Source organism: Mchenga conophoros, linkage group LG14 (genome assembly GCF_057382185.1).
Source record: "Mchenga conophoros isolate Kocher_MC1m ecotype Shallow Benthic linkage group LG14, M_conophoros_male_GT1.1, whole genome shotgun sequence".
Classification (NCBI taxonomy): domain Eukaryota; kingdom Metazoa; phylum Chordata; class Actinopteri; order Cichliformes; family Cichlidae; genus Mchenga; species Mchenga conophoros.
This window is the reverse complement of record NC_140539.1, coordinates 23,964,682-23,981,126: the sequence shown is the minus strand read 5'-3', so window position 1 is coordinate 23,981,126 and position 16,445 is coordinate 23,964,682. Positions and strand designations below refer to the sequence as shown.

Below are 16,445 nucleotides of genomic sequence, written 5' to 3'. Positions count from 1 at the left end.
TAAAGTTGCAGGAAGCCAAATCCGCTAAGTAGAATGAGAGGTCAGTGCCAAAATCCTCAGTGTTTAAGTGTGCTGGGTGTAGAAGAACAGTAGTTTAACCACAGTTCAGGTACTCACCCCAAACACAAACTCTGACAGCTCAGGGAGTTAAAATCGAGCTCATTATTCACAGTCTCACTGTTAGGGATGATTTCACAGTGCATGACCATGTCACCAGTGATGACAGCTGTTGGTGAGGCTGGTTTTATTTAGGAAGCCTGTGAAGGTGATGATTGTACCCAATGTTCTCTCTAAGCTGCTCGCGTGCGCAATTGCGCACTGCTGGCACGGTCTCTGTGCACAGAAAATCTGCGTTGCGCACAAAAAAAAAATCTAACCTGAATTGAAATTAAATTGTTTTAGCTAGCAAAGCGGCGTGGCTGATGTGGAGTGAAGCCACGTTAAGGACAACGTGTACAACCATTGGAGATGTGAGCAGGACAGACTGAACAATTGACGGGAAAAGTGTGGACTTTATACCTGTTTTTAAATTGTGTTGATAGGCCACGTAAAACCGGAGTTATGATAAAATATATGCAATGTTTGGTTTTCTTCCTGAATGCTATCGTTGTTTATATTTACTGCGGGAAGAAACAGTAAAAACGGCGTTTTATAAGGAAAGCGCTCGAAAACACTCTCTGCCTGTGAGCAAAGACAAGACCAAAAAAGCCTGCCCTTTCCTATTGGTGGAAAAATGTACCATGTCGACCAATCAAAAAATTATATGGTAACATGGCATTTAGTTGTTTAGGAAGGGGGGAAGTTTTAGGAGTTGTGGCGGTGTTTTGAGATGTGAGAGATTTGCCACATTTAGCGCAAATCTTGCGTAGTTAGTGTGTAGTGTTGTCAATAGTTTTGTTGCGTCTGCCAGAACAATGATGCGACTACTGAATGTTACAGGTGTTACAGGAGTGATACATCTCCTGTCGTCAGGCCTGCAGGTATCAGGCTGTTGTTCTCCTTTATCTCATAGTGGACAGAAATTATTTTTTGGAGTGGCACAAATGATTTGTGTGGCATCAGATTTGATGCAGAACAGCTGATTATTCTTAAAATAGTTTTAACTGTTTATTTAAAAAAAAACGCCTTGGCTGCATTTTTAGGTAAACAGCTGCAAAAAACTTTGTTGTTTGCATAACTCAGTTACTTTTTTGAAGAAGTAACTATATATTTAATTGCCCAACAATCATTATATACTGTATTTTGCAGACAGAGTTACAGGACTCTCTCCCAGACCACAGGCTCATACTCATAATGCAAGTCAGAGCTTTATATATATATTCTTGTGTTTTCAAAATTGGAGTTTAAGTTATTTTTACTTCCAGTAGTGTTAACATACTACACAGGTCATGAACAAGATTTCTTTTTTTAAATTTTCATTGTAAGTAGTCTAACATAAATGTAAATGCTGTAATTTGATTATTTCAATAAACCATGTAACTTGGATGGATTCAGTGCTGGCGTGACCACAGTGCACACGTCTACTGTTGCTCACAGTGCTCCAAGGGTCCGCTCAGGGAGTTTGCGTGTTCGCTCAGACACATGAAACATTAGAGGGAACATTGATTGTACCATGCATAGGTGAATTGCAAGTTGTCAGAATTTGTGGACTGAACCTTGTCTGAACCTCAGCACTTCTCACCTGCCTTGAGGGATTGTTACCCTGGCAACTACAACTGCTCCAAGCTGCATTACAACATCTCTTCCAGCGTTGTAACACTATGGACCAACTGTGAGAGTTCTTTAAGTTGTTAGATTTTAATCTGTTGGTTAATGTTTCTCCTATTCTCTCCCTCTTCCTCCCCCTCAGGGTGCCTCAGCTCTCTTTGACATGATAGAGTACTATGAGTCGGCCACACATCTCAACATCTCCTTCAACAAGCACATTGGCACACGAGGATGGCAGGCCGCAGCTCACATGATGCGAAAGGTGAGAGATCATCCTCCCATACACCAACAACTACAGTGTGCAAAGGTCATGGTGTTGAGCAGAGTTGAACTCTTAACCCTTGAAAGACCAGGAGGGTTGTTTCTGCCCATACAGCTACCCTTCAGGAAAAAGTGGTCATCAGGCTCTTAGTAATGCAAACTGCAATAGTAGGAGCTAACCTGGCACAATAACAACTAGTAAACAAATTTAAAGTTAAATAAATGAAAACGACTGTCACTAAATTTAAAAAAAGAAAGTCAGTTAAACATTCATCATTCTAAAATAACACATGATTTAAAAAAGAGAGATTATAAAAGTAAGCACACTAAATGAAGTGCATTGGGACATAGTGTCAAAGCAGTGTGTGAAAAATGAAGGACATTCTTGGTATTTAGTAAAAGAAATTGGGGTAAGTATCAGTTAGGGTCTGCAAAGCGAGGCTTGTTTTGCGGCCACATGACCTGGGAATCTTGCAGTTATTGAGTTGTTTGTCAACTCGTCTTTATACCAAAGTACCAAGGAGTCAAATGTGAGGCCATCTGTCTGACAGCTGAAGCGTGTCTGATATTGTGTCATGCAACAGGATCTCAAGCACAGCAGCAGGTCTAAAACAGAAATGCTGAAAAAGAAAAGAATCAAGGTGAATGTCAACCCTGAATGAAACGCTGTCACTGGTCCTTAAAAGAGCTGTACATGAATAAATCCTTGCAAATCTCAATGAACTGAATAGAACAGAGTGTGCCAGAATTTCTTTACAATGATGTGAGCAACTCCTTAGCGTTTTTTTTTCCTTCTAATAGTCCCACTAGGACCAGTTTTCTGTTATGTGCTGATTTAGAAAACCTTAAAATCAAGAGGATGTGCTTTTGTTTTGCACATGAAAAAAACAAGTAGTAAAACAATAGTTGAACTGTGACAGAAGATGATGGAATGACTGAAAGAAATAAGATCTGTCCTCAGAAAAGTCACTGAAGACAATTTACACAAGTGATTGAAAAATGTAAAAAGGCTTTGTTTTTAGTGAGAAAGCTCTTCAGGCTGAAGCTCAAACTGTTGCTTACTTGTGTTGTGTTAGTCATTGCTTTGTGTCTAGGGGGAAAAGACCAAGATTCTGTATTGTTTCTTATCTCTGACCTTTCATCGTCAGTGCTGCTGCAAACATAAGTCACCCTTTGACGTCAGTCATCACTTATTACTATTAAGAATTCAAATCACTAACGGCTAAACACACTGATATATAAGGACGACAGCAGCACATGAGAGAAAACACATTGATGTGAACAGCTGTTGTTTAATCAAAGCAAACTATGTGGAGTTACTGGTTACTGTTCTTTCGTTTGTTTGTTGGTTTGTTTTTTGTCGTAAGTGTGACTCATAACCCAAAAAAACCTCCCAAACTATTCAAACTTTTATGAAAAAGCAGAGATTTTTGCATGTTAGGTTGGCTCGGTGTACTGCGGTGAACAGCACTAATAGGATAGAATAGAATGCAATTTATTGTCACTGTGCACATGTACAATAAGATACTGAGCATCTCCCACTCAGTGCAGACATGTGGGAAAAGAAAGGGGGGTTCTGCAGCACTGTATACATATGAGCAGTATTCAAAAATATAAAATATACGAATCGGGGGGAAAAATAGTGTGATATATTTACAGTCTGGGGTATTGCACAAAAATTAAGTATTGGTAATGGTAGTTATGTAGTCTGTGTATAGAGGGAAGTCCTTGGATTGGGTGGTGGAACTGTGTTGTCAGTGCATGTGTGAGTTGAAGGAGTTTTGGGAAGAAAGTATTCTTGAGTCTGATAGTCTTTGTGCTTATGCACCTGTAGCGCTTCCCTGAGGGAACCAGGTTGAACAGGTCAAAACCAGGGTGGGAACTGCCCTTGATGATGTTTGTTGCTCTGCTGAGGAAGCGTGAGAAATAAATGTCCATCAGGGAGGGGAGAGGGCATCCTGTGATCTTCTGTGCTGCCTTGACTACACTCTGAAACCTCACTCTATTCACCTTAGTGCAGCTACCGTATCATACTGTGATGCAGTATGTCAGCAGACTCTCAATGGACGAGCGGTAGGTCAGCAGCAGGTTGGAGTCCAGTTTGTACTTCCCGAGGACCATCAGGAAGTGCAGCTGATGCCTTCTTGACAGCCGCTGTGATGTTGTCTGTTCAGGAGATGTCAGTGGAGATGAGGACTCTGAAAACCGTAAGGTGTGGACCCCCCCCCACACTCACCTTTGATGTATAGGGGAGCTAAGTCAGTGCTGTGCCTCCTGAAGTCGACAGTGACCTCTTTGGTTTTCTTGGTGATCACTGCCAGGTTGTTCTCTGAACACCATGCTGCCAACTTCAGGACTTCCTCTCTGTAGGCTGCCTCGTCTCCCTTTGAGATGAGTCCAACTGCCGTGGTGTCATCAACAAACTTGATGATGAGGTTTCTGTTGTGGGTCGAACTGCAGTCCTGGGTCCAGAGGCAATACAGGAGGGGCCCAGCACACAGCCCTGTGGGAGCCAGTGCCCAGCATGCGAGTGGAGGAGAGATGAGGGCCGAGTCTTACAGTCTGGGGCCAGTTAGTGAGAAAGTCCTTTATCCAGGCACACGTGAGAGGGAGGAGGCCAAGAGTGACCAGTTTTGTGATGAGAATATCCAGAATGATTGTATTAAAAGCTGAGCTGTAATCCACTAAGAGCATTCGGATGTAGCGTTGCTGCTGCTCCAGGTGGCTCATCACAGAGTGGAGGGCTATCTTCTGTGGATCTGTTCTGTATGCAAACTGTCTGCAGAGTAACAAATTACTTTGCACTCTTTATTATTATTGTGGCCTACTCATTTGTTTTTATTTTCCATTTGGGTCATTAATTTAATCCTAGAGGGAAAAACACCACATTCTTAATCACAGTCAGTGATTATGTGGTAACTGTGTACAACGGTCTTACTGTAATCAAAACTATGTGTGGGAAACTTCTTTGGCATTTGATCAGTGCTTGGACCAAAAGGCATTCCCTGTCTCCGAGCAATGACCGTCTGATTTATGAAGCAATGCTGCACAGCTTGAACATTATCAATGAAAACTCATAACTCATTTCAATGAAGTAAATGGAATCGAATTAACAAATGCTTCGGCAAGTGCATGTCCTTTAATCCCTGAGATCTGCCTCGGGTTACATAAATAACAACACTACTTCTCATTGCCTTTATGTTGGCTTCAATTAAAATCAAAGCAGTTCCACTAAAAGTTTGCATGTTTCTGTGTGTTTTGGCTATTTTACTCAGTCACTTACATATTTATCCTGCTTGGCCTTTGCACTAGGATTTTATTTCATTCCAAGAGGCATGCTGTGATTGTTTTCATCACAGTAATGTGGATTGTTTTGGGCTTGGGGATGTTTATGTTGTATAGCCAATAATTTGCACCTCTGTTGGTGTTTCCCCCTCAGACGAGCTCTCTGCAGTATCTTGATGCCCGTAACACTCCCCTACTGGACCACTCGGCTCCCTTTGTAGCACGAGCGCTCAGGATCAGTGGCAGCCTGGCAGTCCTCCATCTGGAGAACGCTGGCCTCTCTGGCAGACCACTCATGTTATTGGGTAAGTCAGCCAAAGTACTAGGGCGTGACAGAGGATGTACAATAGCAAGTGGAGCTTTATTTCACCTTCAGAGAAGCTTTTTATCTGATTAAACATAAAATTATTATTCCTTTTACCGTTTTCTTTAACCTCTTCACCTTTTCTTCCCTCACTTTTCTTTTGTTTTTCATCTCACTGATACAGCTACAGCTCTGAAGATGAATATGAACCTCCGGGAGTTGTACCTTGCTGACAACAAGCTCAATGGCCTGCAGGACTCAGCCCAACTTGGCAATTTGCTCAAGTTTAACTACAACATTCAGATCCTGGACCTACGTAATAATCACATCCTGGACTCTGGTAAGAAGCAGTAATAGTGCTCTGACACAGTAACAAGTACCATCATTATTTATTTATTTATTTACAGTTTTGTTTCATCGGGGTGGTATTTGTTGTTAGATTTGTTTGCTCTATGTACCATAATATTGTTTCACTGAAACTTTTTTAAAAATCCTTCAGTCTCAGCAAAGGGGCAACATAAAAGAAGTAGATCATATTCAGATATTAAAAATTTGTATAACGAGCAGTAAAACCAAAAGCAGGCAAACACAAAATGCTAAATAATACAAAATTAAAGCAGTGCAAACAAGTGAAAGCTAATACACAAACCAGTAAAATAACATTAGGTATTGAACAGAAGTATCTTCATATTAAGGCAGCTGCGAGCTTTAACATACATATACTGATTTTAGCCTGATTAAATGAAAATTAAATGAAACTCCACTTAAAGAAACAATCCTGGTGAGTGTCCTTTCGGATAAGACAAAATGGCTTTAGTGGCTGGCGAGATTGATTTTATTAAGGAAAAACCTTGCCATGAAAGCTATAAGAAGTACATGGTCTCACACACAGGGTGGCCTAAGGATCTTCAGTTACTTGAAATGTTTTAGTTACAGCACTGTGCAAAAATGTTATTTTTACTCCTGCTACACATTTAGGCACCATAATGCTACTGCATACTTTAAGACTGCAGTATTTTGGGGAGCACTGAATCACTGTTGTTGCAGTTGGTGTACATACAGCGATTGATGATTAAGTCTACTATAATAATAACTTAAGGGGGCAGATATTAGCTGAACCACTTGTTAGTCATAACATAATGAACTCTATTTTTCCCTTGTAGTCTGACTAACACTTCAGGCCTTCAAGGCAATAATTACATGTATCTTAGTGGTTAATGGTAACAATAGGCTAATTAGATATGTTGTCACTTCTGTCTTTAGAAAAAAAAGGAATTATAATATTAACAATAGGAACAACAATAGTAGTAGTAGTGATAATAATAATAATATGTTGTTATTACTGTTTACTGTTAATAATAATTCCTGTTACTTTGTCCTGGCACTGGCCCACAGATTGAGGAAACACTGGAATATTATTTTTCACAACCATTTCATTTTTATCTACTTCTCAAATTAAAAATCATACCATGTTGATGCTGCCGATTTCATTTTCTGGCTAAATGGTGTGGGGTTTTTTTTTTTGGCTTGTTTTTTACTTAACCATTTTCCTTACTGTTCGTTTTAAGCTAAAGCAAATGTATTTATGCAGAAGAAATATATTTTGTATTTCTGTTGCATGTTCACTTTTAGATTTCATTTAAAGTGACATTAAAGGGGTCCTAAAAATCCTCAAATGTGTCTTCTTTATATCAATAGAAGTTGTGACAATGCATAGGGATATTAATATGGGCTTTACAGTTTACAGTTGCTAAAGTTTTTTCCACTGCACTTCATCAACATTACAGTAATCTTCTAGATGCTCATCAGAACTCGGTCTGTGTGTGTTTCTGTGCAGGTCTGGCCTATGTGTGTGAGGGACTAAAAGAACAGAGGAAAGGCCTCGTCACGTTGGTGCTATGGAACAACCAGCTCACGCATAATGGCATGGGCTACCTTGCTGCTGCACTGGTATACACACACACAAACAGATACACACACTTGGTCACAGTGAAGTCAGGCACATTGATTGAAGGTTTTAACAGCCTATGTGTGTAAACTTAGAAAAAGAAGAAAAGAAAAAAGCACCTGGAAGGCAATTTTTTTTTTTTTTTTTTTTTTTTAAACTCTGTCAGATAAGTGATCCGAATAGAAGTCTGCTATTTATTTCTTCGTTTCTTAATATCCTGCTAGGATATTCCACCCCCAGCTAGGGCTCACTTTCCTGCACATGTGCACATTTTAATTCTACCTCAGTCAATGTTTATGACTGTAATTTAATTATTGTAATACATTTTACCCATAAAGCATGTCATCTTTACTGGAATAATGGTGAGTCACATCCAGGACCCTGCTTGAAGCAGACGTAGCAAGGTTGGGGGTTTCCAGTTTCTCCTCAGGTTGCACAGGCTATGTTTCACACTCCTTAATGTCTGGACAAATAAGACTTAGAACTCTGTTTATTTTCCTCATGGGCATTCATACTTGCATATCCTTTTGGAAACTGCTGTTCAATTACTTTAGACAGGTGTGTAGCTGGTGTGTTAGTGTGCTGTGCAAACAGGTGCTATGACGTCTGATTTGACTGGACATTTCCGCATAAACTTGTCATTAATACACCTGACATTTTGTGTTGACGTATTTCACTAAGTGAATAATGTGATCTCATGTCCTGGTCGTGCCATTTCCAGTTCAACCTGGAATAAATTCATAGTGGTTAGTTACAGATAATCCATTGCTGAAGTCGCACATCTGTCATTGAGGGATTGAATGTCATTATCTGTTCCTCTCAGTGTCCTTTCCTTCCATCTTTTTATTGTGTTAGTACTACAGACTCTGATGAGTCATTCCATCTTCAGCCTTGTCAAGGACAGATAACTGCCTTTTTTCTGTTTGTATGTAGTGGTCAGAGGTCTTGTTGCAAACCATTGGGTATATTAAAAAAGAAAAAACTAACATAACATAAATGACTGCATGAATCCACTGCAGTACATTTGTTGATCTCATTACTTCCAGTTTATTGATGGTGATTAATGAGATTTGGTTAATTTTGTTGACTTGGTGTAGTTATGTTCATTATGGGCAGGGCTGCAGTTACGCTTCACTGTTTGTCATTTTTAACCTATGATGTAGTTTTTGAATTTCATTTTAATAGCCAGCTCCCATCATGTGATACATAAAAGCTACCGTAGCCATAGAGACGCTTCCTTCTGGACCCACGTAACTGGCAGCATCAGAATGACAACATCCAGGTTTCATGCTTTATCAAACTGAGGTTCAATGTTAATGGTCTTTAAAGTGGACGTGTTTGTTATGTGGACAAAAAGGCAACTTGCATTACATGACACTGTTTGATAAGTCCAAAATAAGGATATCTTATTGGAGACAAGTGCTGTTTTCCATTGCATACAGTAGAGTGTGCAGCTCTGTTTAAAGCTTCTTGCACCAGTGGTGTCATTGGCCAACTGGCTACATTTTCTGAAGCCTGGAATTTTGGAACTTGGGCCCACAGGAGGTGCAATGGCCCTGATTTGTATATATCACAGTTACTGTATTTGTTACATAGACCCATACCTGTATCTTGTACATAAAGCCATCGGTTTTATTTGATTCTTAGGTTCAGTGTGATTGCATTGTGAGACAACTTTTCAACAAATTGTTATTGTAAGCAAACTTTTTTAGATAAAAACAGGATTTACTTTAAGCTACATGAAAAGGAAATGCAATAATGTAAAATGGGTTAAAAATTTATCATCAAACCTAATGTGGCAGATAACTATGCTTAAACCACACATGTTAATAATTATAAGAGGGATTCACTTATTTTTATAACCTGTGGTGGTCTTTGCCTTTCGATTACTTAAACCAGTATTTCTGAGATTTTTCCAATAAATGTGTCTGTTGGTTTTTGTTTTTGTTTGTTTGTTTTGTTCAAACAAAATGTCCTAAAATTTCAATTCTCACAGATAAAAAAGAACCTTTGATTGTTTTGGCTAATCATTCACAGCCCTGGATTTGACCACAGTTTACTTGGCTGCTAAAATGTTATGAAATGATAATGTTGCCCAAAAATGTAAAAGCAGCACGGCTTGGTGCTCACTCATTTAAATGGGCATTTGACGTTTTAGCACTAGCTAACAGGAATGATCTTAATAAATACTCTTAATGGATGAGTAAATAGTAAGTAATATCAAAACTGCCTACTTGGGGATGAGACCTTTAAAACAAATCTCAATGATACTTAAAGAGAATGACTTTCTGTAAACACTTCATGTAGGCATTGAATCCTGCATAAAGTACAACGTTGCTTATTTTTTGACATTTCTAAAATTACACTAGATGTACAAAGCTTATTCAAGTTCAAGGTTCTTTATTCATCACATGCGTAGTTATACAAGTATAACACACTGTGAAATGTAACCTGACACGCTCCTAAACTTGTGCAAAAGGGGGGAGAGAGGAAGAACATTATATATTATGTACATTATGTTAATGTGCATGTATGTAGCATGTATGCAGCAAGCAGGTGAATTCTGTACATTAAGTGTATTAAATAAGAATAGACATTCTGTACTGTACTTCTGTACTTATTCCTGTACTGTTAAAAAACACAGCAAAACACTGTGATTATGTTATTCATTATTATTTCCACTTGTAATTTAAATATTGTTCCTCTCAGCCATGCACACAGAGTCTGGAGACTCTGAACCTCGGCCATAATTCGGTGGGTAACGAAGGAGTCCACAAGCTGAAAGACGGGCTGATCGCCAACCGCTCTGTGCTCAGGCTGGGCCTTGCTTCCACCAAGCTGTCCTGTGAAGGTAGGAAATGATGTATTTGTTCCTCAGCTGTAGTTTTTTCTGGTGTGTGCGTGTGTGTTGGATTTTGGCATTTTTGACTGGCCTCCTGTTGTTGTGTGCTCTAGGAGCTGTGGCTGTGGCCGAATTCATTGCTGAGAGCCCCAGACTGCTGCGCCTGGACCTTCGAGAGAATGAGATTAAAACAGGTGGCCTCATGGCCCTGTCTCTTGCCCTGAAGGTTAACACCTCTCTGCTGCGTCTCGACCTTGACCGGGAGCCCAAGAAAGAAACTGTGAGTATGTGAATAAGAAATGGTAAAGGGTAGAGAGGACAGGAAGGAGATGGTTGAACATAGTCCAAATATTTCTGCAGCATTATCCCATTTCAGCTGTGTACAAATGTGTTTGTTGGGTTGAAATTAGGTGCCTTTGTACTTTGCCAATATTTTCCCTGGATTTCGAAGCCCCCTTAACTTCATAAGGAGAGGAGGTGATGTTTTCAGTGTATATAAAATGACTCATTTTCAGCAATTCCAGTGAGAAGACCAAAACCTAATACAGGTATTTACAGTTTAGGTATAGCTTAGTGTGGCTTGTTGGACGGTGCCAAATACTTCTCCTGTCCAAAAACTGTAAAAGAAATTGATGAGCCATGCTGATATTATGATATGATATGTGCACTGCTCTGATAAATACCCAATAGGCAACAGATCTCAGTTGTTAGTTAATCCCCAACAAAAGTACAATCGTCTTTTTTCTGGGGAGAGGTACTTATGATCTTCTCCATCTGTTATGCCAGCACGATGCCATCCTTTAAAAAAAAAAAAAGATTGTGTTGTGAAAGAACATACTTCTTGCTAAAACAAATGAAAGAAGTAAGGCCCTGTTACAGTGACTGTTTTGCATATTAGAAATGTGTTTTTTGTATTTTTTGATTTTTTTGTCTCTTAGGTAAAGAGCTTTATTGAGACACAGCGTGCCCTGCTGGCTGAGATCCAGAATGGTTGTAAGAGGAATTTCATCCTTGCTAAAGAAAAAGAGGATAATGAGCAGAAGATGAAGCAGTCTGCCTCTATGGCTGAAATTGCCACAGAGCAAGAGCAAGAAGAGGAGGAGGAAGAGGAGGAGCATGAATCAGCATCAGAGGAGAGAGGTGACGTAGAGGATAAAGACGATGAAATGGCAGGAAATGAAACGCAGACAAGCAGGCAGTCAGGAGCGAGCTCTGACTCAGATGTTCCCCAGACTCATCTGGAGTCTGACTCTGACACTGAGGACGAGGAGGAAAGCGAGGTGGTAACAAAATCTTCCACTTCAAACTCCTCCACTCTCTCAAACCAGACTGCTACTCATACCCATCCAGGGGTTGCACAGTCTCAACTCAGTGCCTCACATACATCCTCAGCCTCACCGTCCAAAGGGTCAAGCGTAATTTCTGTCACCGTCACAGAATCTACAGCTCCTCCGGGCACACCTCCATCTCCTGGACGTTGCATATCCGTCTCAAGCCCTGGGAGGGGTCATAAGATTTTCATGGTGACCCGGGTGGAGAGCCCCCCTGAACAGCATCAGCTCCAGTTAAGTGTGCCTGCTGTTCCCAGCCAGTCTAAAGAGCCCTCAAAGACTCCTGCAGACACAACACAGCAGACACAACCCCTGTGTACAATTCAGACACCTACACAAACCCAACTGACACAGGAGGAAATGAAGGAGAACTCACCTGCTCTTTTGACAGACTCTAAAATGACAGAGCAGAGTCCTTTAGCACTAAATACTCCACAGACCTGCAAACTAGAGCCACAGTCTACAACTGAAAACACAGATCCAAGTCTACAGTCACCAGCTCCGCCTTTAAATTCCTCATCAGACCAGGTAACAGAGAGCCCTAAAAGCCCCCAACCTGAGCCTCTTTGTGTAGAAGGAAACAAAAAGGAAGAGGAGGCGAAAGGTCCTGTAGGAAATGATTGGCAGGTGATACCCCGAGAGCGTGAACAGTCAGAGGAACTGAATCCACCCCAGACTAGTTTACCTACACAGCAGGAACTGTTAACATCTGGACTGCAACAGCTACCAAATGATGTAGTAACTGCGGCAGAGGAGGCCTGCTTACCACACCAAACACAGGAGACGCTTCTACAGAAAGAGAAGCAGGAAATATTAGTCAGCTTACCAGAAAATGAAAAACTCAGTTTAGCAGAGACAGAACAGCCAAACCAAGAGGAGCCAAGGCCAAAGCAACAACCAGAGGCACATGAACAGGAAGCAGAGTCTTTCCCCTCTGTCCACACTGATCTGCAGGCACCAGCTGTCACTCAGGGTGGAGCACAGGAGTCAAATCCTCAAACAGGAGATGCAACACAAAGTCCTAACCCCACCTCATCTTGGCCTGAAGCCATCACTCAAATAAATCCACCGGTTGAAAGGGAGGAATCGGCTGACGAGAGCTCTGCAGACGAGGGAGAGAGTTTTGCTGAGGCTCTAGAAGGGGAGGTGCTCGGTGCTGCTCTGCCCAATGGCCTGAAACCTGAGTTCTCCCTCCATCTTCTCGACACTGAAAGCCCCAAGCCTGGCAGCTGTGTGATGGAGCACGGTGAGAATGTGTGAACACTGATGTCATGTTTTTTAAATCAGGTCGCATTCAGTAGATTTTTTTTTTTGTTGTTGTTGTTGTGGAAAGGTTGTTTTAAAGTCTCTTGTGTGTCACTCGTGTAGTGAGTGTCAGCTGTGGACAGGACCTGGAGGAACTGCTGCTGGAAGCCAGTTTGGAGACTGGGAGAGATGCACCGTGAGGTATAGAGCATTTATCACACTATTAATCTGCTGCAGAGTGTGCTTGAAGCAATACTACTTTGTTGCATTATAACTTATAAAAAAAACATAATTCCTGTTTGTGCTAATCAGCAAATAAACACGAGTCTCTGCCTGCCCTCTAACAGCCCCTCATGTCAGCCTCAGTTACTTTAAACCTAAAGAGCCCAGTCAGTTCTGATTGGCCGGATTTCAAAGCTGCCCTTCATGAGACTTCATCCGGCTCTAGTGGCTAGAAAACAAATATTTGTGTACTTGTTCGAGCCTTATTCTCTAAAGTATGCAACTGATGAAGACCAACCATAACGTGAGAACCCTTTGCAGAAAATGCTACAGAACCTGCTTCTGGAAAGTGTTAAGCTGGTGCTAATATGTAGCACGTTCTATGCACATTCTCCTTCTGGTAGAAAAACAGCACGAAAATGACAGAAAAGGCACTTTGTGTTTTCTGCTTCTGCTCTTTTAATATTTCAGTTTACAGTTTATTTCTCACAACTTAAAACCCAATAAAATGATCAAATGTGCAGATAATGACATTAATGATGCAAAACACAAGTGTCTGCTCTTCATCAGACAATGAAACAGCACAATCTTAAATCTCATATGACCAATAACATCCAGTCATAAATCAGATCTTATATAGGGCAAACAATAGGTGTTAAATGTCATCATCCATGTAGCCTAGAAACAAATGATACATACTAGTTGCAATGCTTGTATCAAAGAGAAGTGTTAAGATGTTTTCATACATGCTCTGCAGCTTTTCAAACACTTGTGTAACAGAGGGGCAGCTCTGTAGTCGGACATTAGCCTGCCAGCTCACTGGTAGTAAGAGTGTGTGTGTGTGTGTGTGTGTGTGTGTGGGGTGCTGGATTGTGCTGATATGTGAAGGCCAAGTGGATTTATATACAAGTATATCTTGCTCACATTTCCTCCACTGAACCACAAAGAGTATATTCTGTAGTGCAAATGATTGTGAAATGGACCATTTTCTGGTGTGTACATGAATACAGCTTCATGGTGTGGTTAATGAAATATTTAAACGTGGTTCGGATCAAAGTTCAGTTTCTAAAACGTTTATCTCCTCTCTCCTGCTTCCACAGGGACTGTCGGGACAGGTGAAAACAGCATAAGTTGTCTGGCTTTGCTACGTGACTGGTTGCCCTTCAAGTTTTTGTCATAACCTCCAACACAGCATTCTCATAAAGGACAGAAGACCCAGTGTTAAACTCGCAGCTCTGTACAGGAAGATACAAACAAATAATGGAAAAGACTTGAAGGGCAAGATTTGCCTGTGGAGCTCAGTTGTGACATAAGGAGACCCTCCACATCCACACTACACCCAACCACTGAAACACACATGCACATTGAATATGCGAAATGAGGGGGAGAGAAATAAAGTTCAACCTGTTGTCACTACATTTTGTCAGCCGCAATCTTTACATGAAGAGAAGTGTGGGGACAAAAGAGAGAGGATGAAACACTAACCAAAGACGGACCTTCCTCACAGCTCCTTGCGCTCTTCTGTAGGTCTCCACAATGATTTAAAAAAAAAAAATAGTAATTAAAAGGATTTTTTGTAACATACATACACAAAGACAATAACAGATGATGTGAAGTGACAGAAGACAAAAGAACAGTGGTAGACCCTGCCCATCAGACCTGCTGGCTTAAACACTTGAGGTTGGAGTAGGTCGCTCTTTAAGGCTTTTATATCCACAGAAGCTGAAGTTGTTAACGTGTCTGTTTAAGTGTCAACATTTTCTGTGTGCGCGTCTCCCACTCCCTCCTTTAAACTCTAAGGGACTTCTGCCAAAGTGACCTCTCCTGTTTGTTTTCTCCTCCTGTACTCACTTTGGCCCCTCAGGAATCGGCGTTCCCACCACCGCTCAGACCTTTCAGATCTGACGCGGAGGAGCTGCAACCGTCTCCCGCTCGCTTCTGCTACAATAAAAATGCTTTTTAGAGTTCACCGAGTCGGTGATTTGTTCCCCGCTGAAAAGAAAAGAAAACTTTAGTGAATATCAGAAATGTATACGTCTGATTTTGGTTGATTTATTTCTGGGCGATACGGGGCAAAAATCAGTTTTTCCTTTGATTCTCTGCAGCTCAGTGATTGCTTTATTCGATTGATCTTTGTTGTGTGAAAGTGTAAGGAAAAACAGCCCGGTCTCAGTCGTCATCTCCCCGCTCTTTTCCTCCGATCCCTCAGTCTTCCACTGGCACTTCGTGCCATCTCTCCCCTATGTTCTCGCTCCTCATCATGTTGCCTTCAGTCTCACCACTTCAGATTCAGTGTTGTTTTGATTTTTTTCCTAAGGGGGCAGGTGTCCAGGTTTTTTGTTTGGCTGTTTTGAGAAATCAATTACTTTATATTTATTTTATGAGCCCTCTGATTTATTTGACCCCCACCCCCCCATTTTCCTTTCCTTTCTTCTGATTAGGGGTTTGCTTTAAAGTTTTTGATGTATATATCATATCACACTAGGGGAAATATTTAGTTTTTCTTTTGTTTTTTGAGGGGGGAGGGGCTCTAATAAAAATGAGAGGAAGGGTAAATAAGATTGAATGATTAGAAACGGTAACAGCAAAACAAAGAAGCGGTGGGCATAAGAGGCAACATATTTTAAAGCTGCGCTGCTGTGTGAATCTGTGGCCACAAGGGGGCAGTGATGGCTGTTTCCCCACAGGCCCAAAGGAGATCACAGTCTGAGCAGAATCACGTGCTGATGTCTGTAAAAATCCAACTCCTGACCATAGTTTTTCAGAGCAGGGCAGTTAGACGGTATCTCTACTTTGATAATTCCTCCCTGAAGCAGATACCGGCAGGTTGGATTTCTTTTCCTGCCGACGGAGCAGCATTCAACCTTCCTGCTCTTCTACACCCAAACGATAGTTTGCTCCCACTGTTTGTAATGCTTTAATTTTAGATTTTTCTTTTTTTTAAAGAATAATTTGTTAACTTAATTAAACTGTGCTGGTAATCACAAAGTTATGTATGGCAAAATTTGTTCCTCAAATAAATGCATGTAATAACTAATAATATGACTGAATGTATGTTTCAATGGAAAATACTCCACTTGGAGCTGCACACGAATGCATGAATGACAGCAAGAATGATTTGGATGAAGTTTTGGGTTACAAATAATGTAATAACAGACCAGGCTCAATATGTTGCAGTAACGGCAATTTAAAATGGTGTTAAGAAGTGCAGCAAGCAGCACTGACATGATTACGGCTCCTCTGAAAGGAAAGAAATGTGCTGTTGCTCTTTTGTTCTTTTTGGCTTGTTTTCTGCACTGC

At 40.9% G+C, this 16,445-nt stretch overlaps 1 protein-coding gene across 1 annotated transcript in view; it reads left to right on the top strand.

The window, feature by feature from the left end:
• The window catches only part of ppp1r37 (protein phosphatase 1, regulatory subunit 37), a 46,198-nt gene extending 30,013 nt beyond the window's left edge, over positions 1-16,185 (top strand). The window contains exons 5-13 of the mRNA XM_085243487.1: positions 1,850-1,969; positions 5,408-5,558; positions 5,742-5,897; positions 7,395-7,507; positions 10,215-10,356; positions 10,461-10,627; positions 11,286-12,924; positions 13,047-13,124; positions 14,246-16,185. Of these exons, the coding sequence (XP_085099613.1) occupies positions 1,850-1,969; positions 5,408-5,558; positions 5,742-5,897; positions 7,395-7,507; positions 10,215-10,356; positions 10,461-10,627; positions 11,286-12,924; positions 13,047-13,123 (2,565 nt within the window). The 3' untranslated portion in view covers position 13,124; positions 14,246-16,185. The remainder of the gene's footprint in view (positions 1-1,849; positions 1,970-5,407; positions 5,559-5,741; positions 5,898-7,394; positions 7,508-10,214; positions 10,357-10,460; positions 10,628-11,285; positions 12,925-13,046; positions 13,125-14,245) is intronic.
• Positions 16,186-16,445: the final 260 nt, after the last annotated feature.